This window comes from Leptonychotes weddellii, chromosome 4 (assembly GCF_054177405.1).
Source record: "Leptonychotes weddellii isolate Sample4059 chromosome 4, ASM5417740v2, whole genome shotgun sequence".
Lineage (NCBI taxonomy): Eukaryota > Metazoa > Chordata > Mammalia > Carnivora > Phocidae > Leptonychotes > Leptonychotes weddellii.
In genome coordinates this window covers 1,076,886-1,102,606 of record NC_138372.1, presented here as the reverse complement: position 1 = coordinate 1,102,606, position 25,721 = coordinate 1,076,886, and the positions used below count along the sequence as shown (strand labels likewise).

Here is a 25,721-nt window from a genome sequence, read left to right as displayed (position 1 = left end):
TCCCCAGAGAATCTGATTCGCGGTGAGGCAGCTCTCTCAGAGGGGTGGGGGCTCTGGCCAGGAGCGCGGCTGGGGAGGGGGATCCGCGCTGGCCTGTGCTGTGGGCCGGGCGGTGTCCCTCCAGCGTGGTCCTTTAGCAGAAGGTAGTCTGACATCCCCTGGGGGGCACCTACCCGCAGGGCGGACAGGGTGAAGAAGGGGCTGCAGGAGGGGGTGAGTGTTAGGGGTGCACGTGGTCACCCTGTGGCAGCAGGACACGGCACCTGCAACGATGCCCCGGGTCGGGGCATAAGCGGAGGCCGGAGGGGCCAAGCGTCCAGAGGCTCGACCTGCGGCAGGGTGGTGAGCCAGGATGAGGTGCAGTGAGTAGCGGAGTGGCTGGTGCTGGAGGTCCTGCGGCCACAGGGCTTGGTGTGTGCTCAGGACGCAGGAGAAAGTCAGTGGGGGTTTGGAGCAGGCGGGGCCCTCCCCCCGGTGAATCCATGCGCTGGGAGTGAGGGTGGGCCCACGATGGCGGCTATGGAGACACCAGGCCTGAGGGGACGCCAGTGAAGGGAGGGGCAGAATCAAGGATGTCGCCCACGTTTCTGGTGGAGCAAGTGAGAGTGGGGGATGGGCCTGCAGGAGCAGGAATTGGGTCTGGGGGACCCAGAGCTCCGTCTGGGAGGCAGCCCGTGGAGATTCCTGCAAGGATCTGACCCCGAGGAGGCCGGAGCTGGACCAACATGGTGCTCACCTCCAAGCGCAGTAAGGCGCCCACCCAAAGGGGGTGTGGATGTCCACCCACGGAGGCGGCGGGGGCAAGGTGCACTGGTGTTAGGGCCAGGGACACCGGGCCGAGGCTGTGGGAAACCCAGATTCTGAACTCTCCTGGTGAACCTTTGAACTGACAGCACTCTGAGCAGATGCAGCTGTAAGTGGATTAAACTCCTACGCAGCCCAGAGAGCCCCCTAGTTCTGTCTTAGGGGCAGAGCAGGGCCTGCAAGCCTCTCCCAGACCTTCCATGGGGGGCGGGTGCACACTCTATCGGAGGCTTGTGGCCAGGCTGAGACACCACCCACCCCACAGCGCCCTGGGCCACAGTCCACGCACGGGAGGGTGGCAGGGGACGGCAGGCCCGGCCTGTTGGGACATCTCACGTGCAGAGCAGATAGAAGCTGAGCGACCACTTGGGTGTACGAGCCGGGAAGCCACGGTCCAGCTGAGACGTGGAGGTGAAGGAGGCCACGGGGCCGTGTCCAGGAGGAGGGGCCCGTGTGTGGGGACTGAGCTTGGCCAGGCTCGGTTGTGCCCAGAGCACCAGAGGTGCCCATCCCTGGGAAGGTGGCAGCAGGCCTGGGCATCACATCTGAGAAGTGGGCACGGCGGGGGCGGCGGCCAGGTGTGCGAGCCCCATGTGCGGAAGGGGCCAGCGTATGCAGGGAAGGGACCTCGGCGCCCTGTGGGCCCGAGCAGGCCAAATCTAGAAGACTGCCTCCCCGACGCACACACACAGCTGCTTCGGCTTAAGGTCATTGGCGTTGGGTTTCTCTCGGTTTGGACAAGAAGGGGTCTCTGGTCCACTGGCAATGGATGGCGCAGAGGGAGACCTGTGGTGGTGAGTGGGGAGGGGCGGATGGGAGACCAGGTGATGGCGGATGTCAAGCCTGTGGCTAGAAGACGCGGTTTTACTGAACCGCCCTGGCGGTCCCCGTGCCGCCCCGCCCAAGGGCCCTGCTGAGTTCAGTGACATCCGTGCCACCAGGCAGAGCGTGGAGGTCAGCAGGGCGGCGCCCTTGGCTCTCTGGGCCTGGCTTCTCCTCACCAAGTGGATGTAATGACGGAACGTCTGCTCGGAGAGGCCCGGAGATTTCTGGGAGGATCGGCCTGCGGCGGCTTGGCTCCGAGCGGAGGGAGGGGACGTGCTCCGGGCTGGGTGTGCCCTCCCCCGCCCCCCCGGCACCCCCGCCCCGGGAAACGTCCTGTTGCTGTCGGAGATGCGTCTGCGACCCACTCTTTTTTTTTTTTTTTTAAGATTTTATTTATTTGACAGAGAAAGACACAGCGAGAGAGGGAACACAAGCAGGGGGAGTGGGAGAGGGAGAAGCAGACTCCCTGCCGAGCGGGGAGCCCGATGCGGGACTCGATCCCGGGACCCTGGGATCATGACCTGAGCTGAAGGCAGTCGCTTAACCAACTGAGCCACCCCTCCGCGACCCACTCTTGCGCGGTCACCTGGACGGGGGTCTAGGGTACTGAGCTGGGGTCTTTACCGTCCGGAGGCAACCAGCTCCGCTCGAGCCCACTGGAAGCCGTCCGTGCACTCGGAAATAGAAACTATGCCATCAGCCCCGCGGCCCCCAGTCATTGCCCAGGACATAGCGTGAGGACAGCAAAAGCTAATGGGGAGAAGGGCATTAGTTAAAAAATGTCCTTGCCGGAGGACAGACTTTACTTTCTATAATGCATCGTAAGGATGAAATGAAGACACGTCTGAGAGAAATTATTCCCTACCTGTGATTTGGAAATACTTCTGGGGCCCATCTGCAGAAGTCGGGCTCCAGGGAAGGGGCCTTAATGCTTACGGCCCCCGGGCCCCGTCCAGCCTCCTCCCTGAGGTTTGACCACTCCTGCTGGTGGCTTCTCCCTGACGGTGTGTGAGCGCGGGGCAGGCACCTCAGGACAGGTCGGTCAGGAGAGCCGGGAGCCCAGCCCCTACAGGACAGCAGGTCCTGATGCATGTGTGTTTGGGACAGCCCCGGTGACAACCTCGTCCCAGCCGCCAACTTCCTGTGCATGGGACGGAAGGAAGGGGACAGCCCAGTGGGGCGGGGCCTGGGGAGGGAAATGCCCCGTCCCCCTCACACCTTGGAGTGCCAGGAGCAGGGGAATGAAGAAAGCCAGGAGCGACAGGGTCCACCGTGGGGGTACCTGCTGCAGGGCTGAGCCCAGCCCACTGCCATTCTTAGATGCCAGAGGATTTGGGGGTCTCTTGGAGGCTGCTGCCCCTAAAGGGGGCTGGTGGCTGCCACTGGCTTCGTGTTCCATGCTCGTCACGCAGCCATGAAGTAGAAATGTCCTCCTCCTGGCACACGGGGCAGGAGAGGCCCATCCCGGCCCAGTGCAGGGCCTCCGACCTGGGGCCTGTCCAGGCCCAGGCCCGGTCACCCAGGACCCTCCCAGGCCCAAAGAATCTGCCTGCCAGGCCCGCATGGTGGGCCCCAAAATATACCGGCCTGGCGCCTGCTGTGTACGCCAGGCCCTGCCCCTGCCCGGCCCCTCACCCGGAGATGGCCACACGGCCAGTGCTCTGGGCAGCAGGGCTCCAGCACCCCGGGCCCACGTGGCCGCCCGTGGCCCCAGCTGGCTCAGTGGCAGAAGCTGCATTCCAGAGAGGCCACGGGAAGGGTTCTCTCTAATCCTGGCTTCGTGCTACTGCAAAGGGTCTTTCTGTTCTTCACTTCTCAGGAGAGACCTCCTCCTCCTCCTGGGGATGCGAGCCCCACTGCCCTGAGAACTGCCGGCCCGTCAAACAAGGTTGCGCCCGATTCTCGGATGTCCGCCTTGGGCCCCCACCGCCCGGGTACAGCCCCGTCCTCTTCCTCGACGGCCTCCGTGAGGTAGGGGCAGGGAGATCCCCCCCGCCACCCCCGCCATGGCTCAGCCCGCACACTGCCCAGCGCCGAGCCATGGCACCCGGGAGCCCCTCTGAGCCCTCCCCCATCACTCCTTCTAGGAGGCAGACTGCAGGCCCAGAGGCAGCCTGGGCCCCGGGAGGACGATGCCCGCCGTGCAGGACCCGCCAAGAGGCAGCAGGTAGGAGAGGTTGACCGACTCGGGGCGTTTGCGGGTGTAGCCTCCCAGGTGCGTGCAGGCAGAGGTCAGGGTGCCCGGGGGCTGCAGGTGCTTCTGGGGCCTGGACAGCAGGAGAGGCCGGGCTTGCCGCCTCACAGGAGCCCAGCCCTGGTCCAGTCGGGCTCAGATAGGCCCGAGGTGGGCAGAGCAGGACGGCCTGCTTCTTCACATAATGCCAGTGGTGGGGAAGCTGCGCCGGTCCTTCCTCCGGGGCCGGCTGGGCAGAAAGGGATACTCCTCGGGCGTGCGCAGAGGCCGGGAGGGGCCCACAGCGCGGGCAGAGCGTTCCTCACTGTTGCGTGCCAGGCGGCCACGGGCTCACTACACGCCAGCCACATGCCTGTCACAGGCCCGGGGTCCCCAGCGGCCTGTCCTGCAGCAAAGCAGACCCACTGGACAGGGCTGCATGCCCCACTGTGGGGGCTGAGGAGCCCACCCTCGTCAGGACCGTGTGGCCCGACTGAGTTCACTTCGCTCCCCCTGGGGCTCCCCCAGCAGCTGGGAGCCGTGGAGAGCTGGCTGCAGCACCATGGGCCACACACGGGGGTGCAGAGCCCCCGCCCCCACCCCCCCTCCCCCCAAGCAGAGCAGACCTGAGGCTACAAGCAGGACGTCCTGACTGTGGTGCGCCGACCCTGAGAAAAATCACCTGCTCTTGAAAGACAGGAGCCCTCCCTCGGGAGACAGGGCGCACGGGGCCCAGCGTGGGCGGGGCGGGGGACAGTGTGGCCCCTCGGCGACGGGGATGGGTGCCAGATGCCCACCTGCGAGCGAAGGCAGGCCTCTGACGGGCGCGTGTGGTCCCATCTCCCCAGGGGCCGAGGCGCCCGCGCTCGGGGCGCACCTCTCTCTTCACCCGCCAGCCAGGGGGCTGCAGAGAGAGCCACGCTCGTGGGCAGAGGCCTGTGGGCATAGACCCGATGACGAAACTTGAGGAAACTGAGAAATCCAGGAGAAATGGGAAGAGGGCCGCCACAGCCTGACGCCTTCCCGCAGTGAGATTGCTCATCGCTGACGCCAGTGGGCGTGGGCTGGGCCGGGACTCCCGGAGGCTGGCACCGTGTCGGCCGGCTGACAAGCCTTTGATCCCGCTCACGCGGCAGAGCCAGGACGCGCTGTTTCCCGGGGAAGGTGCCTCCCTTGCGTGTGGCTCTGAGTCATGGTGTGTGAATTAACTATGAGGCCCGCTCTGCACAGTAACTAGAGAAGCAGAGACGTGGGAAAAACGGCCAAGATCTGCTAAACGTGGAGACGCCGCGGCCACCCAGTGTTTCAGTGGCAGGAACGCATGTGCGGACCAGAAGCGGACACAGCCGCCCACAGCCCCGGGCTCCGGGCTCAGGGCTCCGGGCTCGGGGCTCCGGGCTCCGGGCTCGGGGCTCAGGGCTTCAGGCTCCGGGCTCAGTGCTCAGGGCTCCGGGCTCCGGGCTCAGTGCTCAGGGCTCAGGTCTCAGGGCTCAGGGCTCAGGGCTCAGGGCTCCGGGCTCAGGGCTCAGGGCTGTAACAGTGGCAACTTCGAGCAAACAGAAGGCCCTCGCTGTCCGGTCCCTCCTGAGGAAAATGAGGGAGGGGTCCGACTGGGGTCCTCGTCGTGGGGGAGTGACAGTCCCAGGAAGGCACGTTTGTGTGTGGAATGCTCCGCATCTCTGTGAGTGAGCTTTGTGAGCTGGTGACATGGCCGTGACGCATTCTTGCCCCCATCTGAGGTTCGTGGGGGCTGTTGCCCCTTCTCCCTGGGAAGCCCGAATCTCTGGGCAGCCCAGCTGATGACTTCTGCATATAAGAAGCCTGGACAGATGGTTTTCATGGTGAGCTCCAGTGGATCTCGTGACTTGGGGGGGCACATTTGCAGGCACAGGTCTGAGCCTTGTTGTGGCTGTAGAGCACCCCCCTGAGCCCCCTCCCCTGCCCCTGTCACAGGGTCTGTGTGGCACGTCACCTCTCTCAGACCCCACCACCCCCACAACTGCCTTCAGGGCCCCCTGCTCTGTGCCCCCGAGTCCCCCTACCCATCTGGGTGCCTTGTGGTCCCCCGGCCCCATGCACAGAAGAGTGAGGGGGAGCCTGCCCAAGGCCCCCAGCATCGGCCCCAGCACCCCCTACCAGCTCTGCTGTGGGGACACGGGGTGTCCCGATGTCCCCCCACCAGCCTCCGACTCTGGTTCGGGCACCAACTCCCCACATCAGCGTCCAAACCTGGCTCTTGACCCCCAAAGCCCACCTTTTGGAATTCTAAGAAAACCATCCTTCCTAGCAACCCAGGCTGACTCTGGCAGGTCAGAAGGCCTGGACTTCACACTGGGTCTGGTTGGCCGTGAGGAACCCCCACCGGGTCTCGGCCACGTCTCAGATGTGTGGTGGCCCTCCGGACCACCCCTGGGGTCACCTCCACGTGAACGAGACAGGGCCAAGGGAACGAGATGCTCCTGACGCTCTGCGAGCCCACAGCTGCCAGGACCCACGGGGGAGGGAGCATCTGGGAGGGGCTCTGGCAGTTTCCTGCCACAAGCCAGCCCCCACCCAGCACACAGCCGCCGCCTTCCCCTCCCGAGGGGCCTGCGATGCCATCTCACACACACCTTGGCCTCCCGGGAAGGCCACCACTCGGACCCCACCTTCTGTAATGGGGAGCGGGCCAGTGGTGGGGTGCGGGCCCCGTCGGCTCTCCCCACAGGTCCCCCCCAGACTGCGTCAGGCCAGCTGGGCATCCCAGCCTGGCATTCTGCATTTCTGCCTGTGGGTTTGCAGCCTGCCTCCCAGTCTAGACAGAGCCCCCTGGAGGGAGTGGCCGTGGGGGGAAAAGGCTGGGAGGGGGCGGCCCCCCCAAGCCCGTCTCCCCCTATGGCAACAAAGGGGCCGCGCCCAACACAGCCCCAGGGATGCAGAGCCGAGGGCCCTGGTACCACTACCCCAGACCACGGGCTCTACCCACTTCCTCTCGCCCCCCAGCGACTCCAGAGCCTCCGTCCTTTCCAAGTTCCCAAAGTTAAGAATTTCCGTGGGGCCAAGATGGGGGTGTGTGCAGATGGCTTCCACACCCAGAAACCCACCACACACTGCCCCCCTCCCAGTGGCCAGCGACCAGGGGCGCAAAGTGGTCTGTGGGTGTTGGCAGCGGGTTCAAGAACTCCCACGGGCAGCGGGACGGCGGCACCACTGGGCTGACGTGACTGTCCCAGCCGTGCGTGCGTGGGTGTCAGACCCCGAGGTTGGAGAGGGTGGGAGAAGCAGTCCAGGTGGCTGCCATCCCACCTGGGGTGACCCAAGTGGGGAGCAAGGGTCTGTGGGAGCGGTCACGGGGGCTGGGCTGCGGGCCTGGGGCACAGCACCCGCAGACACAGGCCGTCTGTCCCGCAAGAGCACCTCGGACGTACCCTGAGCCCCCTGCGGCCCCACGGACAGGAGTCACTTCTAACGTGCTCCAGGGCCCTGGGAAAGGACAGGTCTCGCTGAGCCTCCAGCCGCCTGTCAGCTGTGGACCCTTGTCTGTCCCCCCCTCCCTGATGACCCCTCAAAGCCACAGTAAACCACGCGCTTGCTCATCTACTCACTTTGCCCACAGAGCAGCCCATTATTACCATCCGGGAGGCTCACACAATAGAAATGATTGAAAAAGATTAAGAGGGACTCGCCACCCTGTAATTTTGGAGCTTGGCAGAGGTTTTAATTTACATAAGAAGGGTAGAGCATTCCAGAGGAATCCTTTGCCTCTTGTTACAACTTCCAGACATAATTCTGCATTATCTTCACTGTCTAAGAATCACCTTTGTGCATTTTGGTGGAGGGAAGGGTCGGTCAGGCGCCGTGGCCACTGGGCGTCTACCCTCCAGCACACATGCTCTGACTACTTATTCTTGGGGGGTGTGCCTGCCCAGGGAAGGGGGCACTCAGGGGCAGCCAAGTGCTAAGGGTCCCAGCCCCCGGCCCACGCGGGGCCCCTCGCCACACAGACCCCCACCCAGCCACGCTTGGCAGAGTCCCAGGCTGGGAGGGCCCTGCATGTGCCTGACAGGGAAGGGGCCTGCTGAGGTCCTGAGCCGGGTCCTGGGGTCCCAGAAGGGGTGTGGCCCTGTCTGACTCCATTTCCCCAGGGAATGGCATGAATTGGGGCCCTGTCTTCTCCACTATCTCAGAGCCTGGGCCCTGAGTTGCTCCCTCCTCAGGCTCAGGTGGGTCCGCAAGGCCAGCCATCTCCTGCAGGGTGAGGCAGCCTGTGGATGGGGCCCCTCAGTGTGGACCCAGACTGGGCGGGTCGGCAGATGGCCGCGGGAGTTGCGAATCTACTCCATCCCTGCGGCAGAGTGTGGCAGTGGCCCAGCCAGGAGCCACGAGGCTGCTTCGCTGTGCCCACGGCCTGGGGCCAGGCTCCGTCCCGAGGGCCCCGGGGGCCTGCGGCTGTGCTCCGCGGGGCCCGGCCAGGCCTGGCAGCAGAAGCTGCGCTTTCGGGCTCACACCCAGCTCTGGCTCTTCACCGGCCGGGCCTGCCCCACCGGACCCCGCACCCCGCCGGGGCTGGCACCGCGAGCCTGTCCTCTCTGGGTCCCCGCTGACGGCGGAGCATTGCCCGGCCTGCCGCTCTTCCCCGGGAGAGCCCAGCTTCCACCGCAGCTTCTCGCTGCTTTCCTGCGGAGACATTCCTGGCACATCACGGAGTTTCACAACATGACACAGAGGCCTGTCGGTTCCTGAGTGATGTGAGATCCTGTCAGCTGCAAAAGATGGAGTCGATTTTGGAAATGTGGCCGTGAGCTTGCCCAGCCACCCATGAGAATTCCATCGAACAGGGCACTCGCCCTCCCCGAAACCCTAAATGTGTGCTCTGTAGTAGGACAGCACAGCGGCCCGCGGCCCCACCCGCCGAAACACCACCCCTCAGCCTGCCGTGCGTGAGGCCCCGGGGGCGACCTCGCCCCTGACCGCTCGTTGCCGGCTCAGCACAGGGCCAGCCGGAGCCTGATGCGTGCTGGCCAGCACGGCCCCTCCCCTGCTCACTCGGAGAAAAATGGGTTTAATTAAGACTTCCGTGATTAGTCATTTAATCAGTCATCAGGCCAACACAGATGGAGCCAATTAATGTTTTTACTTGAATAGATAGTTGGGGCTGGCAGCCCATCCGCGCAGGGTCGTGCAGGTGACCGCTGAGCACCTGACGCAGGCCCCCATCCCCTCCATCCTGGGCTCCTCGCTGACCCTGCCCCAGGGACACAGGTCCACGAACCGTCCCCCCTCGTCTGCCCTGGGGCCCGGGCCCTGTCCTGTCCACCCCTGGCTGGCCTCACCATGACCCAGAGATGCTCTGGGAGGGGCCTCCAGGGTCAGCGGGACAGGCTCGCGGTGCCAGCCCCGGCGGGGTGCGGGGTCCTGTGGGGCAGGCCCGGCCGGTGGAGCCAGAGCTGGGTGTGAGCCCGAAAGCGCAGCTTCTGCTGCCAGGCCTGGCCGGGCCCCGCGGAGCACAGCCGCAGGCCCCCGGGGCCCTCGGGACGGAGCCTGGCCCCAGGCCGTGGGCACAGCGAAGCAGCCTCGTGGCTCCTGGCTGGGCCCGGCCGGCAACTGGCACGGCCACAGGCCTCCCACCGCACCACGGCATCTCTGGGGGCCAACTCTGGGTGTACCCCACCCTCTCCCTCCACTCTGGGCCCTACACAGGGCTCAGCCCAGGAGGCTAGGGCAGGTGCTTTGAATTGAATCCCCAATGACCCAAAGAAACCCCACAGGAGGGGGCGCCTGGGTGGCTCAGTCAGTTAAGCGGCTGCCTTCGGCCTGGGTCATGATCCCAGGGTCCTGGGATCGAGTCCCACATCGGGCTCCTTGCTCAGCAGGGAGCCTGCTTCTCTCTCCCTCTGCTTGTCCTCCCTCTGTCAAATAAATAAAATCTTTCAAAAAAAAAAAAAAAGAAACCCCACAGGAGGTCCGGGGTGAAGCCCACAGGCCCCTCTGCCCCCAGGCCTCCCCCCCAAGCCCCTTCTGCACAGGCAGGGCCCTCCAGCCTTTGGTATGTGCTGGCCCTCCACTGGGTTGCAGCCTGCGTCACCAGGGAGTGTGTCAGGGGGCTCTTGGCGCGGGTCTGCTGCGGCGCTGCGGGGAGGGGCGGGTTGATCTCAGATGGGCCCTGGGACAGCCCCCCGGGGGTGAGAGCTCCCAAGACAAGAGGGCGCCGTGTAGGGGGCTCTGGTCCCCGCTGCAACCTGCCGCCCTTCCCCTGGCCACGGATCCCTCACAGAGTGGGCTCGGTCTCTGCCGCCCCGTCCGGCAGCTGGCAGCTCCTCTGTGTGTGTTCATGGGAAACAGGAGATAGGGACTGATGGCTTTCTCTGCTTCCTCCGAAACTTTAAAGATGGAGAAATGAGCCCCGTCGCGTCCGAGCAGGAATAATAAACGGAAGCAGGTGTGAGGGCCGGCGGGGCGGACGGAGCAGCTGGGCTGGCGCTCGGGCCGCCCTAACCCCCCACGGCACCGCAGGGCCGGAACAGTGACTGTGACAGCAGACGGAGGCTGGCAGCAGGCGGGGCCCTAACCCCTCATATGCCCACTGCAGGCCACTGGCGGGCGCCCCCACCCCCCACCCCCGTGAGGGAGCAGGCACCCCCTGTGGGCTTTCAGGGCCCAGAGCTGATTGCCCACTGGGGACAGGGGCCCCTAAATGGTCCTTGGAGCCCCGCCCCGCCTTGGCCCCCCCGGGTCTAGGCTGAGAGTTCCTGGAGCCTCGGGTGCATCTGCGCCCCCTCCCTCTTGGCCCTCAGCCGCTCTCCCACACACGCGTGTGTGCAGGGGCCTCACTTGAGGGGCCGCTGTGGCAGCAAAACCCCCAGTCCCAGTGTGAGCTTGGGTGGGGACAGACCTGCTGGGGGCCCCGTGGAGCAGACCACCCTCTGGGGCCGCGCTATCTGGGAGAGAAGCCGGGGCTGCCCACCGTGGCTCTCGCTCAGGGCCCACGGCCCTGAACCTCCTACATCCCGGGGGTCCCCAGGAAGCCGCGATGCTGTCCAGCTCAGCCCCAGATCCAGGCCAGCCCTGCTCCCGCAGTTAGCTGACTGTTCTAATTTTGGAACTTTCTTTTTTTTTTTTTTTTTTAAAGATTTTATTTATTTATTTGAGAGAGAGAATGAGATAGAGCATGAGAGGGGGGAGGGTCAGAGGGAGAAGCAGACTCCCTGCCGAGCAGGGAGCCCGATGCGGGACTCGATCCCGGGACTCCAGGATCATGACCTGAGCCGAAGGCAGTCGCTTAACCAACTGAGCCACCCAGGCGCCCTAATTTTGGAACTTTCTTATGGGCCCTCCGTGGGGGCCACAGAAAGCCTTGGGGCTCACATCCCACGTGAGCAGGTCAGGAGAGCCCAGGCAGCTTCTCTGCCGGCCACACGCCCTCCAGGCGGCAGTTTTCCTAATCTGTGTCTTTGACTCCATGGCTCCCCGGTTCCCTCAGCCAGCACAACCCATTAGTACAGGAGGACAGCCGTGATGCCCATAGGACCGTGGGCAAAGGCCAGGATCCTGGGCCTTGACACACACTGCCCTGGAGGTGGGGGCTCTCCCCCAACCAGGATGCAGGAAAGGGTCCCTGTGCCCTCTTGCCCTAGGTGGGCCTTGGGCAGATTGGTCCCCGTGCCCCCTCCACAGCCTGAAAACCAGTGACAACAAAGGTCAGGACCAGGCCTGACGAAGCCCTGAGCCTGTTCCCCCAGCCCCCTGCCCCCCAGTCCGGTCTTTAGCCAATGGGCCTCCTCTGTCTAACCATAGGGCCACCAAGCCCAAAGCCCTGCTGGTCCCTCAGTGACCTGTGGGTGGACAGGCCCGGGTCACCTGGGCTACTGGAGACCTTTGGTTCACCCAAGGGAACCCCCTTCTCTTGCCACCCACCGTGTGCTTGGCCATGGGGCCTTCACACCCCCTCACCATTGCCTCCCTCTGTTCAGCTGCCCAGTGAAAGGACAAGCACACACACAGGTTCCAGGCCCACTGGGCCAGGGTCTGGCTGACTGGCCTCAGGCTTCCTCTCCAATTATGGCCATTTCTTCAGCTCTGCCAATTTGTTCTCCCCCACCAACACCCGGGCCTACAGAGCAGCACTGAGGACCCACACGCCCCAGACCTTGCTTGTGGTCCCCATGCCCTGCCCAGGCTGCTGTGGGCATCGCCTCAGCGACAGTTCTGCTTAGGGTCAGACGTGCTCACGGTAATTCCAGTGGGACAGAGTCCCAGGTGCCTTCTTGAGGGGCCTCATGACTTTTCAGTGCAGTCCTGAGATGCACCTGTCCTAGTCGAGGTCACATGGCTCAGAAAGGACATTCTCAGGGCCTGAAGAAAGAGAAAGACATGGGGTCATGGGGAGCACCAGGGCCAGCTGTGCTGAGGGGACAGCGACTGGACTGGTGAGCCACTCAGGTAACTGAGCACCTAGGAGGAACCTGCAGGGTTACCTTGTTGACCTTGACAGGAGGCCATCCAGTTCCCCTCCTGGGGCCTTGTGGGGACTGGAAGACCCACCATGGGAGGGTGATTCCATGCTACAGATGATTCTCACAGGACCAGGCCCCACCTCACAGGGCCACAAGCAGTCAGGACAAGATGCCATTTGGGGGCCCTCAAAGGATGACCCCAAATAGCAGTGGCAGAGGCCTCATGCTCTGCCCTCCACGAGGAGCCCCAGCCCTTCAGGACTGACCACAAGGACACGAGCTGGGGCCATCGGGGCACCACATCCCAGTTTGGTCTACAGGTGCAGAAACAGGCTTCTGCTTCCAGCCAGGACAAAGTGCAAGGGGCAGGATTTGGCCCTCTCGCACACACAGGTAAACAACAAACAAGTTGGACAAGATCCAGGAAACAACAGCCAGCCTTCACAACACTTTGAGGCCCCAGCTCACTTCCTGAGTATTTCCAGCTGTGGTGCAGGGAGGGGACCCAGCAGTTCCAGGGGTCCCCCAAGGGCAGAGATGGAGCTGGGAGTCCTAGAAAGCCAAGGCAGCTAGAGTCTGCAGGAGGCGGCACGGGAGAGGAGAGAGTCCTAGAGATCTGCAGAGCATGAGGAACGTGCTTGAGGCCGGGAAAACCACAGAGAGGGCCACAGCGAGCCCTGCCCAGAGCTCACACAGGGCTGTGGAGAGTGCTCGGTCCAGCGGTCAGCCTGGAAGACCTCCAGATTCACAGGACATCAGAAGAGTATTTAGTAGTGGGGAATAATGAACCCTATCTTGAACCCCACCTAACAAACCTTAAAGCCAGACCCAAAAGGATCAAACCATCTCTAAGGAACTGAACAGCATCAAGAATATTTATAAGAATACAAAGTAGGGGGGGCGCCTGGGTGGCTCAGTTGGTTAAGCGACTGCCTTTGGCTCGGGTCATGATCCTGGAGTCCCGGGATCGAGTCCCGCATCGGGCTCCCTGCTCGGCAGGGAGTCTGCTTTGCCCTCTGACCCTATCCCCTCTCATGTGTTCTCTCTCATTCTCTCTCTCTCAAATAAATAAATAAAATCTTTAAAAAAAAAAAGAATACAAAGTAGGGGCGCCTGGGTGGCTCAGTTGTTAAGCGTCTGCCTTCGGATCAGGTCACGGTCCCAGGGTCCTGGGATCGAGCCCCGCGTCGGGCTCCCTGCTCGGCGGGAAGCCTGCTTCTCCCTCTCCCACTCCCCCTGCTTGTGTTCCCTCTCTCGCTGTATCTCTCTCTGTCAAATAAATAAAATCTTAAAAAAAAAAAAAGAATACAAAGTAGCCAGTAGCCAAGAAAGTAAAATTCACGATGTCTCACATCTGACCAAAGATTACCAGGCACACGAAGAAAGCAGGAAAGTACAACCCATAATGAGGAAAAATAAACTAATCAAAGCCAACCCAGAAATGACACAAATGGGAGAGTCAGTAGATGGGGAGGTGAAACGCTGTGAGTGGATTGTGCATGTCCAGCAGGGAAGACTGGCCACGCTCGGCAGACACGGAGGCGTGAAGGAGTGGACTCACCCGCTGGAGCTGAAAAATGTGGGCAGGGATGGGTGGAAGGAAACGAGAGCCATGAGCTTGCGGGCACAGCCTTGGCGACCCCCCAAATGAAACCCGGAACGAAAAGACTGAACATCACGAGCCAGATGGCACCTATCGGCCAACCACATGCAGGATCAGAGGCTCCAAGTGCTGCAGGGGAGAACGTGACAGAAGAAACAATGACGGCCAGAATGTCTTCAAACTTCATGAAAAATATAAACCTGTAGATTCAAGACACAAGGAACCCCAAGCACAGGAAGCTTAAGGACAAGGACACCAGCTGCAGATCAAGAGAAAACACAGGATGCAGTGCTGGGCCCCAGCCCCATTCCAGCTCCCAGCACCAGCCCCTGAACCCCAGGCCCCCAGCCCCCTGCCTGCCCACCGCGGGCTCCCAAGTCTGCCCAGGAGGCCTGTCACCTCTCCCTGCCCTGATCGCCCTTGAACCCTGGAGGCTCCGCCCAGTGCTGTATACAAGGTCCGAGCCCAGTACAGGGCTCCGGCTGCACCCTCAGCCGCCCGTCTCTCGGACGCGCCTCCCAGGTCTCCTAGGGCTCCATGCCCTCACCCCGCGCGGCTTGGAGAGCCATTCCGCTAATGGGCGCCTCCGGCATCGCCTCACACCAAGGCTCCCCAGCTCCTTCTCGGCTCTGCCTCTGCTTTCTCGAAGCCCTGGGGGTTCTGTAAAAACTCTCAGGATTCTTGTAACCCCGTCTATTTCTCTTGAAGCTGGCAGGCTGACAGACTCTGGTTATTCTTAGTGCTGAATTATTTATCTGCATTCCCCTCCTCACCCACACTTCAGAATTTGTAACGTGGCTCCTGGGTCCAAGCCAAGGCCCATTTTCCCCCACTTGAAATGAAGTAATTTTAAAATCTTTTGTCTTTAATTTTTTATCACCCAAACCATGCCTGTGGTAATTAAGCTTGGCACGGGGTCGGAGCCTGGCAGGTCGCCAAGCTGATGCCAGGGAGCCCCCTGGCCTCCAGCCCCCCGCCCCTGCTCTGATGACAGGAAACCAACAGCCATGGAGGGCAGGGGTGGGAGGAGTCCCCCAGCCCCCCCGCCCAAGTCCCATTGGATACATAATTCAGGGCAAAGCCCAGCCCGCCACACTCGGGGCCTCCGTCCCACCAGGAAAGTGCGTCCAGCAGCTGGAGGACTCAGGTGGGCGTCCACACTGCCCCGGCTCCCTGCTCCCAAGGTGGCGGGAGGAGGCTGAGGGCCTGACCCAGGGCAGAAGCTGACGACGTGCTCCAGGTGTCCTCACCGGCACACGGCACGTCCCCCGGGCGGGTGACCGCCCCTGCGGGCGGGCGGAGCGGGCACATCACCGCGTACCACGGAGAGGAGAACCTCCGGTCGGGTCGGAGCCCTCGGCCTCAGACTTGACTGAGCTGCCTCGGGCTGCCCACCAGGGCCCTCTTGTGGCTGCCGTGGCCAGAAGTGAGGGTCTCTGTCCCTCAGACTTGGGGCCAGGCCTGGGCCCACCCCTCCTGTCCCTGCCTGCTACTTTGTCCCTTCCTGTGAGTCTCCCAGGTAACGACCTTCAGCCTTCTGAAGGGACCCAAGGGGACACACCAGTGCCCCCCATGGCCCCACCTCCCGCGGGGCCCAGCTGCCACTGGAATATAAATGCCAAACGCGGTGGACCCGGCGCATCGGCCCCTTCCTGGGCGGCTGCTCTGCCCGGCGTTGTGCGGCCTCGGTGCCCCCAAAAGCTTTGTGCACGCGGCAGCACCAGCTGTGGAAACAGGGGCGAGCTTGTGAGGCTCGGCTCCAGCGTCCATCCACAGGCGTGTTTGGGTGTAGACGGGAAGGCAGAGAGCTGTCCAGCGGGGGCTGTGCACGCTGCGCTCGGAAGGCAGGGGTGGGGCCTCCAAGGACAGGGTGGTTGTGGCTGGGCCCACGCGGGGCCGTCCTCGGGGCTGCAGTCTTCCAGGGGTTTCCTCCTCTTCTCCCTGCAGGCCTGACGGGGCGGCCACGACCGAGCCGGCGGCAGGAGCCTTCCCAGGTAGGTGGGCAAGAGGAGGACTCAGTCGAACGGGCCAAGGCCACCGGTCACCCCACAATCTGCATGTATCATAGTTGTGGACCCTTTGGAAAAGCCCCCTTCCCCTGAACGCACCCCTAAATTCAACACTGACCGTGGCTTGGGCAGCTCCCAGCCTGGCCAGCCCCCACGCTACCCCGGACACCCCCAGAGGCACCAGAGGTGGAGGGGACATGGATGGGCCCAGGGCCGCCACAAGACCCTCTCCAGCCTCTGTCCCTTCAGAGGGCTGCGGGCACAGGTCAGGGTATGGTGAGGTGGCTTGCCCATCCCCATCCTGGGTGCCCCTCTGTCCCCATGGGCAAAGTGAACATCCCTGGTTCCTTGTGTCCAGGGTCCTGACTGGAAGGCTGGCAGGCCTCCAGGTCTGGGCCCCCTCTGACCCCACGTGTATTTGGGAGTGTTGGCAGGGCCCGTGGCCCCTGAGCCCACCTTGTGCAGGAGGAGGGCTGGGTCCTGGGCAGCGCCCCCCACGTCCCCCTTTGGGCTGGCACTGGGAGCCCCAGCAGCAGCCACACGAGTCTACACTTCAGGCCCCTGGGACCCTCGTCCCAGCGGGAGGGGGCGAGGGTGGCCAGAGGGGACGCCCCACACTAAGTTGGGAGGGGCCGATGGGGGATTGGCTGGAGGAGGGCCAGGCCCTGAGGAGCAGCAACTTCCAGACCGCGAGGGGCAAAGCCAGCGGGTGGCCAGGTCCCTGAGATGTGGGCAGCGCCGTCTCTGTGGGGACGCCGGGCACCGGGCCCGCGGCCAGACCGTGTGGGCCGGGCCTTGGGTGGCCACCAGCCAGACCCTCTCCCGGCCTCTGGGAGAAGAGCGTCGGGAGCGAGGTCAGACGAGGGCTGGGCTGGGTTCTGCGGCCACTGCCCACTGCGCCCTGCTCCCCAGCCGGCGCCACAGGCTGGGGAGCTGTGTTCCTGGGAACACCTAGAAACCCGTGCTGCTTGGAAACACTGTGGCGTTGCCATGCACGGCGTCTCCTCCAGGCCGACCGGGGGGCCTGGTGCCCCGGGCTGCGGAATGTGGGCCCCCTCCCAGGCCCCCCGAGCTGCTGAAGGAACTGACTCAGAGCCCAGCAAATTCCTGCCGCCGAGGCCCTTTCTCATCCTGCCCCAGGAACACGCGGTGTCCGCAGGGCGCAGCGGGGAGAGGGCCTGCTTTCCAGACCGGGGCGCTGGAATGTTCTCTCTGACGGTGTGAGCCGACTCCTGCGCCCCATCTCAGCTGCGGCCGCATTCCTGGTGTGAGCCCGGGCCAGCCCAGCGAGCTTTTTCCACGCTCCGGTGCCAGCCCCCTTGGGCTCGGGGGAGGGGAGAGGACGGTTTCTATGGCAACCGCACTTTCTGTTATTTCTTATTTTCTTTTTTATGGTTTCTCCAACTTTGAAGCTCTGCAGACAGTTTACAGACTGCAAGAGGGAAAGTGCTTCTCCTTCTTCCGAGCGCACCGGAGGGCGGCCCTCCTGCCCTAGGCCACAGCCGGCCAGGCGGCCACGTTTTCGGAAGCTTCATTGTTTAAAAAAACATTTTAGAGGAAACGAATTCTCTTTCTCCTAAAAAGATAGGGAATATTTTCAAAAGAATCCTTGCACTCAGCCGTGCAGCCCCGTCAGCGGTGAGGGGCTCTCCGCGCCCCCGGGTCCCGGGGTCACCGGCCGAGGAGAAGGCCTGGAGCCCCCATCGGGGCACTGAGGCAGGGTCCCAGCGTCCCAGGCAGGGTGTGTGGGTGGACAGAAACCGAGGCCGGAGAGAGGCAGGGGCAGTAGCCTGGGCAGCCAGGGGGCCCTGGGGGCCACGTCTGAGCGCCTGTCTTTTGCAGGGGAGTATGTCGTCATGATCCGCGATGTGACCGACCCTCCCTTCCTGGGCCACACGCTGCCCACCGCCTTCAAACACCTTCGGGTCTTGGGGAAGGGGACGGACCAGCAGCCCCACGTCCCTGGAGAAGGCCCCGAACCCCCGAGCTAGGGGAACCACCCCCATGCTCCTGACAGCCACCAGTATGCCCCTCGGGAGACCGTCCTCACTTGGAATGGAGAGAAGCCCCCTCTGCTCTGAGGAGCACCTTCCTGCACTTCCGCGGTGGGACTGAGTGCGGGCTGGAGGGCCCCCCTCACGCATCCCATGGCTTCAATAAAACGCTCAACACCGACTCCCGAGAGGCGCCTGACCCTGACAGCAAGCCCCTTCCCACACAGCCAGGCCCCCTTCTGGCTGGCACCTCCAGTCCCCAGGGGGAGCCCAGGCCAGGCTGGGGAGGGGGCGGTCCTGTCCCACCCAGCTCCCCAAAGAGTCTGGCAGTGAAGCCAGCCCTACTGTCCCCTCCGAGCCAGCACTGCCTCCCGCCCATGATCCCAGCCTTGGAGGGTGGCTCAGCACCCCTCCTCACAGGCAGCCCGGGGACATGGGAACCCGCTGCCAAATGAGAAATCAAGAGGCAGCAGCAGGTGATTGGTTTTGCGGAAACGAGCTTCGTGTCTGGGGGACACTTCTTGGATTTTACAGCTGCCTCTGAAACCCACCCAGGGCCTGGGAGCGGGGAGACTTGGGGAGGCTGTGGCAGGCTGACAGGGAAGGGCGGGTGGCGGGGCCTCCTTCGGCCTCCACTGAGCAGGCCAGAGCCAGGATCCAAGGCCTCCGCCCGGCTCCAGCTTCCATGGCCCCTGGGGCTCAGCCTGTGCCCACCCTGCATTGGCTGGAGCTAGGCTGGGCCCTCGCTCGAAGCCCACCACTCTTCTCCGTCATTCTCCGAGGAATGAGGAACGGGGCGGGGAGCACCCAGCCCCCAGCCACGAGAAGCACACTGCTGCTTCCCAACCCGGGAACCCTACAGACCCCGCACCCCTCCGTCCAGCACCCACTTCCCTCCTATACTTGCATCTGCACCCTGCCCCCCACCCTCCAGGATGGGGCCCCCCACCCCGCCCTCGGGGCACCACACACTGTCCCCACACCCACACAGCAGCTGCTCCCTCAGCTCCCTGACGGCCCCGCGCTGGGGCACCCCCCACCCCCCCACCCTGCAATCTTCGTTGTTCAGGCAAATGTTTGGCTTCCGCCTCTGCTTCGCTCCTGCCCTGTGGTCCATGGCAAGTCTTGTCCATCCTGCTTCAAAGTGCATCCCCAGCCCGACTCCATCCACCCACACCCTGCAGCTTCTGCACACAGCAGTTCTGTCAGGGCTCATCCCCCAAGTCTGTGCCAGGACCTCCAGGCTGACCAGAGCTGGTCTCACGCTCACTGCCCTCACCTCCTGCTGCTCCCCCTGGCTCTCGGCATTCCACTCACACTGGCCCCTACAGCTCCTCCGTCCTGCCAGGCATGTTTCTGCCTCAGGGCCTTTGCATATGCTCTTCACTCTGCCTACACTGCTCGTCTCCCAGATGCCACCTTCTCATGAGGCCTTCCTTGGCCACCAGCTCTGAAGCCTCACCCCACCTCCAGCAAACACTTCCTGCTCCCTCCCCAGCTCATGTCCTTTGCACAGATGCACTTCACTTGTCTGGTTTGCAACCTCCAAAGGGAGGCATTTGGTCAGTTTTGTTCACTTGTATAACCTCAGCATCTAGCACAGTGCGTGACCCTTAGGAGGCCCTTGGCAAATAATTGTTGAATGAATGGGTGAACGTGGAGCACCTACTCTGTGCCAGGCAGAATGGGAGGCACTGGAGACAAATTGGGCAGAGGAGGTGTGCAGGGAGATGGGTAGTGGAATAACTGGAAGGAGGGCTAGGTGGATGGATGGATGGATGGACGGATGGACAGATGGACAGACAGTGGATGGGGGGATGGGTGGACGGATGGTTGGATGGATGGACAGACGGGTGGTTGGGTAGATGGTTGGATGGGTGGATGGGTGGATGGATGGATGGATGGATGGATGGATGGATGGATGGACAGATGGGTGGTTGGGTAGATGGTTGGATGGGTGGATGGATGGATGGACAGTGGATGGGTGAATGGATGGACAGATGGATGGTTGGGTAGATGGACAGATGGATGGTTGGGTGGATGGTTGGATGGGTGGATGGACAAATGGACGGTTGGGTGGATGAATGGATGGGAGTGTGGATAAACGGAGGGATGAGTACATGCATGGACAGACAGATAGACGGATGGGTGGTCCGGTGGGAGCGTGGTGGGGGATGGATGTAATTACGGATGGATGGAGCAGAGGTTCGTTTGTCGTTAGGTGGTAGGCTCACATGGAATAGTTGTGCTCTTACTAAAGGCAAGAAGTGGCAGAGGAGGAAAGGATCCCTACATCAAAACCAACCCAAAGCCAGAGAGCCTTTCTCATCACTCCCCTGGCAGCCGCCCCCTCCCTTTGCCCTTCCTGCTCTTCCCTCGTTGGTCTCCCATCCAGTTTTGCCTCAACAGCACTGAACCAGTTCATGGCTGGCAGACTGGTCATCCCAGTTGGTCCTCCCCCCTGCTCAGTCCCGGCCTCCAGAGCTGGTGGAGCTGACGCTAGAGAGCCAGCTTTGACCACAGCGGCAGGCCACGCGGAGACACGGGAGCCAGCAAGGGAAAGAGGCTTCCGAACCTCCATGACTGGGGAATTGAGGTAATTCTGAGCCTGACGTGTGGGAAGCAAGCTGCATCCGCCAGCCTTCTGGTTACAAGAGCTCAGGTGGCCATAGATGCTGCCGGCCTGGCTCAGCCGGGCTTCTGCCTCTGACTGGCCCTTAGCAAGGGACAGACTGCCGGTGTCCCCAGCAGTGAGTCCCCAGAAAGGTTCCATTCCCGGGACCCACAGACTCCTGGGTCAGAGTGCCTGGGCCCTAGGGGCTGCGCCCTGCCCAAAGTGCAAGGAGGCAGATGGGGGCTGCACCCACACGTGTCCGCGTCAACATGGGGGCCGAGCCCCGCGTGGACAACCAGGGGTCAGCAGGGCCACACACTCCAGAGTCCCCCAGCTTTGTCTGAGCTTCACCATCCGCCGGGGTCTGCCCCTGAGGCTCGGCAACTTGCTCTGAGGCTCCTTCCTCTCTTCTAGATGAAGCCACACTTCTGTCAAAAAAACAATGAAAATGATGTTTGAGTTTAGGAAGAAAAATGTGCTGGGCAGAGAAGACACTGCTGTGTTTCCCAGCTTGTCCGGGGGTCCTTCGGTATTTCTTTCCAAATCAGCACCGCAGGCTTCGGTCACAAAACCCAGGACGCAAGTTCAGAGTCCGCCCCCTTAGCAGACCGAGGCCCCCGGAGCCCTGGACATGGGCAGAGACGGGGAGTCTGTCCCCTCGGCCCCTTCGCAGACATGGAGCGAAGCCAGCTCTGCAGGCCTGCAGATACACGGCCCGTGAAACCTGCTACTTTCCGGCCGTCCGAGCAAACCCGCGAGCAGGCTCTCCCCACCGCCGCCCCCCACCGGCTTCCGGGCGGGGCAGGGGCCACTCAGCGAGGCCTGGGGAGAGCTCAGCCCCCACGGACCCGTGTTTGGGCCGGAAGGGGTTCCCCGGCCCATCCCACTGTCCCCCCACCTCCCGCCCGCCGGGACGCCTGGCTGAGGGCACCTCTGAACCAGTGCCTACCAGCCCTTCCCGGGGCTTTGCCCTGGGACTGGCGGGCACGTCTGCCAACGGCGCGGCCATGCTGGGTGGACACCAGGGGCAGCTGCTCTCACCCTGACCTGACCCCTGTCCTCGCACCGTGTCCCACAGACAAATCCACAAGAAATGTGAATTCTCAAGATACAAGAGGGAGGGTCCGCAGAGGCCTGGCCGCAGACACTGATCTGGCCGTCAGATCCGCCAGCGGCCGGGCGGGGCGGGGGAGACGCACTGTGGCCTGGGCCCTCTGGGGCAGCACGGCGCCCGTGGCGACCTGTCCTGGCGTAGGGCAGCCGGGTGGGGGGCTGGGGAGCGCCCCCCGAGTCAGGGCAGGGCCGCATCGGTGCTGTCCCAGCGGGCTAGGAGGCTGGGGGGCGGGGGGTTATGCGCAGCGTCCTGACCGAGGGGCCATCTGACAGCCAGCATAGACAGCCTCCTCAGGCCCTCCCCAGAGACCCAAGGGCCTTCTCCTTCCAGGACGGCAGGCTTCTCCCGGGTCTCGCTGGGACCGGCAGGCAGGCAGGGGCTGGTAGAGGGGGTGGCGGGAGGCGGCCCCGACATGCCTTACACTCCAAGAAGCGACTCAGCCCCCAGGAGGCTTGGGGAGGAGGCTCTGGTCCCAGCAGTATCTAGTGTGCAACCGAAAGCCGCCTCTCCTGGCCAGTCTCTCCGCAGTAGTCTTCCCGCCTGCCGGGCACTTGCTCAGGGGATGTTGGCAGGGTGCCAACCCCACACTGAGCACCTGGCCAAGCTCAGCCTCAAAGAGAACATATTCGTTCTTCATGAGGAGTTCTCCAGCCAGAGTCCAGAGAGCTCAGAGATCGGGGAGACAGCTCAGAGACTGGGGAGACAGAGAGCTCAGATGCCCGTCTCTCTGCGTGGCCCACCTCCCAGCAGAGCCTTGGCAAGTGCGACGTCTCAGACCACCCCTCACCTGGCGTCCGGCACAGACAGCTCGCCCAGCTTCCTCTCCCGCCGGCCGGCCGGTCACCCAGGACGCTCCTGGGGGAGGCCTCCCCGCCACAAAGCCTGGGCAGGCCGCCCGGTCTCGGTGCCAGGAGGGTGGCAAGGCCAAGTGTGGAGCCCCTCCTCCCGGGCAGGGCTTCCTGAGGGGTTCCTGTGCGGCCTGGCTCAGTCTGCCAGCCCCCTGCCTGCCCCAGGTGGCCCCCAGCACCCTGGGGTTCCTCAGCCCTGGGCCTGCTTCAGCAAGACCATGGCAGGGCGGGCAGCCCTCAGCGCTGGCAACGATCACAGCTGCATGGGGCCCCGTCCCCTTCCTGCCCTGTCCCCTCAAGGCAGGGCACAGCCACTGAGAGCCAGCCCACAGCTTCTCTGACGGAGCGGGCACAGGACACCTTAGGAGTCAGATGGGGGGGCCTGAGCAGGTGAGGAGGAGCTGCCCTGGGTCCCTTGCCCATCAGGTAACCTGGGGGCCCCACAGTCTCAGGCCGGGGACTGCTGTGGCCCCCCCGCAAGCCTAGGGGGTGAGGGGGAGGAAGTGGGCCAGGAAGCAACCCGCGCTGGCCGAGGCTGCCCCAGCCCGGGCTCCTCTCGGCACGAGGCCCTGGGTGTCGAGGAGCAGGCAGGCCGTCCCACTGCCATGGCCACGGGCGTTTTCCGATGGAGACTATAAATAGGGCTGTCATCGGCCGGCTGGCCGGGCAGCCGGACAGCCTGACAGAGCCTGCCAGATGTGCTGGGCTCAGCCTCCAGGCCAGCCCTCCCCACCCCATGTGACCCCCAGATGGTGACACTCCCCAAAACTCTAGATACTGCTCCTCCTGGTAACTCTGCCCAGGGGTTCAGAGAACTGCCAGCCGCCCCCCAGTCCTGCACCCTGGACAACCAGAGGCAGGAGGAACCAGGACAAAGTGCCCCCCACAAGTGCCCAGCAGGGGGGACCCCAGTCTGTGGGGCCTTCCTCCTGGGCGGCCTGGGGAAGGGCACGCGAGGGGTGATACCAACTCCCCCAAGCCTTCAAACCCTGCTTGGCCCTGCCTGCAACCCAGGTGCTGGCCACAGGCCACGGAAGCCACAGGAGCCTCTGCACAGGCTAAGGTCAGGGTGGGGCCGGCCTTCCAGGGGTCCCTCATTCCCTCTGCAAATCCTTAGTGAGCCCCCCTCTCAAAGAGCAACGCCCCCCCGGCCCAGGAAGGAGGGCAAAGGTGGAGCAGAAATGGAGATGAGAGGGCCTTTGGATGGATGCCCGGGGTAGGGTTGGGGGCACATGTGGGCTACGGATCAGCTCCCGACCAGGGGGTTCACTGAAGTCCGAATGAAGGGGTGGTGGGAACATGAGGCCAGGTGTGGGGGGCTGGGCCTGCTCTGCGCTATAGCACAGAAGGGAGGAGGGAGAAGCCCGAGCAGCTGGGGGTGGGGGCTAGGCCTGGAGGTGGACTGGGGGGTTAGGTAAGTGGGGTCCCAACTGGGGCGGCAGCTTGGGGGAGAAGCAGGATGTGTGGATAGGGGGTCAACATCCTGGTGACAGTGAGTGCCCGCCGCAGGGGGGGCCAGTTCTAGAGGAGAAAGGGAGAGGCAGGAGAGGCCCACAGGTCACCATGTGGCTTTCCATGGGTGTTGGGGTCTCCAGTGGCCACACCTGCCAAGGCCGGCACCCCACTCCCCAGCCAGGGCCCTGACGGTGTCCCCAGGACTCGGGCCAAGCCACCGGGGCGGGGGCGGGAGGCGGGTAAACGGGGCCCTGGACGTGCGTCCCCCTGCAGTGACTCAGAGCCTCGATGTGGACCAGTGCGGGGGGGACAGGGCCCGGGGCCTCTGCGGAGCCCCGGGAAGGCGCAGAGATCTGGCGGCAGGGGCGCTTTTCCACCAGCGGGCAGGCGCCTCCCCGGTGCAGGGCGGAGGAAGGGGGTTGGCGCTTGAAGGAGCCGGTCTCCCTCGGGCTCCGGCACCACCGGGACGCGGACCCCAGGCGCGCTCCGGCCCCGTCCCGGCCGCGGCTGCAGTTCCGGCCTCCGCCGCCGGGGGCCGCCGGTCAGCGCCGCCTCCCGACACGTAGACACGTCCGCGTCCCGCCCGCCGGGGCTCGGCTCGGCGCGGGATCCCCCCAGCTCCAGACCCTCTCCCCCGCACCCCACCCCCAAGCAGGGACCGGAAGGGTTAACCGCGCCCGGGACGCAGGCTGGGGGGGAGAGGGGGCACTTCCTGCGCCCGCCTTCCCCCGCCCCCGGACCCCGCGCACGCGCCCGGGCTCGGGGAACCCCAGCGCCCTCCGCGCCCCCCGGCGGCCGGGACCCGGGGCCGCCCCTCGCGGGGGCGGGGGGAGGGGCAGCCCACCGTCGGCGCGCGAGGCTGCGGGTGGAATTCGGACACGACGCCCGGCGGGGAGTGGGGGAAGTGAAACCGGGCGGCGGGGCAGCCCCGGGGGGGGCATCGAGTCCGGTTCCTGCCAGACGCGTAATAGGAAACTGAGGCCGCGGGGCGGGGGGCGCACCCCCTCCTCCGTCTCGGCCCTCGTCCCCCGCACCAGACCCCAGAGGGCGACTCCGCGGAAGGAAGCGGGGACAGGCCGGCCTGCCCGCCCCCCCCAGGGGCGCGCCCTCGCGCTGACTCAGCCGCGGGCGACGCCCCCCACCCCCCCGCCGGGCACTGCGGCCCCCAGAGTCCGCGGCCTGGACCCCGGACCCGGAGCCCAGATCCGTGTGGGCGGCCGCAGCCGGCTTTAGGCTCACCCCAGAAGGGCTTGCCAGGGGCCCCCGCGCCCCGGAGGGCACACCCGGCCTCCCTGGCCCGGGGGCGGGCAGGGGGACGGCGCGGCCGCCGCCCTGCCCACCCCTCCCCAGGCGGGCTTCCGGCCCGGCCGGAAGGAGCAGGAATTTGGAATGTTTTGGAACCAGTGTTCTAATTCCCGGGAGGATTCTCAGCCCCTGCCCTTCCCCCTGGGGCAGGGGCGGGGAGGGGGGCGGTTGCGGGAGAGGAGCCTCATCTGCATCTGAGTGGGAGGGGTGGTCAACCCGGGCTGGGGGCAGGAGCCGGCACCCCTGCTCGCAGCCAACTCCAAACATGGGGGTGCAGGAGGGTGGGTGGCCTGCATCCCCACAAGGGTGCTTAGGGGGAGGCTAGACCCGAGGTGGCCACGCCTCGGCGGAGGAGCCCTGACCTGGGCCCGTCCCAGCTGACGGCTGCCTTCCTGCCTGGGGAAGCAGGTGTCCAGGGAAGGCAGATGGCCCGCCAGTGACACCAGGCTGGCCACACCCGCTGCAGCCCTCCTCGGGTCCCAGGGCCTCTGGACAAAACAAAACTCCTTCCCCGCCCCTCCCCAGACCTTGGCCAGTAGTCTCCA

The 25,721-nt window shown here is 64.3% G+C and overlaps 1 protein-coding gene across 3 annotated transcripts in view; it reads left to right on the top strand.

Annotated features, from left to right (window-relative positions):
* MORN1 (MORN repeat containing 1) overlaps window positions 1–18,016 on the top strand; it is a 53,550-nt gene extending 35,534 nt beyond the window's left edge. For all 3 annotated transcript variants that reach the window (XM_081817320.1, XM_081817321.1, XM_081817318.1), the window contains 4 exons: window positions 3,449–3,600; window positions 3,717–3,796; window positions 15,785–15,831; window positions 17,689–18,016. In XM_081817320.1, coding sequence (XP_081673446.1) covers window positions 3,449–3,600; window positions 3,717–3,796; window positions 15,785–15,831; window positions 17,689–17,837 — 428 coding nt within the window. In that variant the 3' untranslated portion in view covers window positions 17,838–18,016. The remainder of the gene's footprint in view (window positions 1–3,448; window positions 3,601–3,716; window positions 3,797–15,784; window positions 15,832–17,688) is intronic.
* Window positions 18,017–25,721: the final 7,705 nt, after the last annotated feature.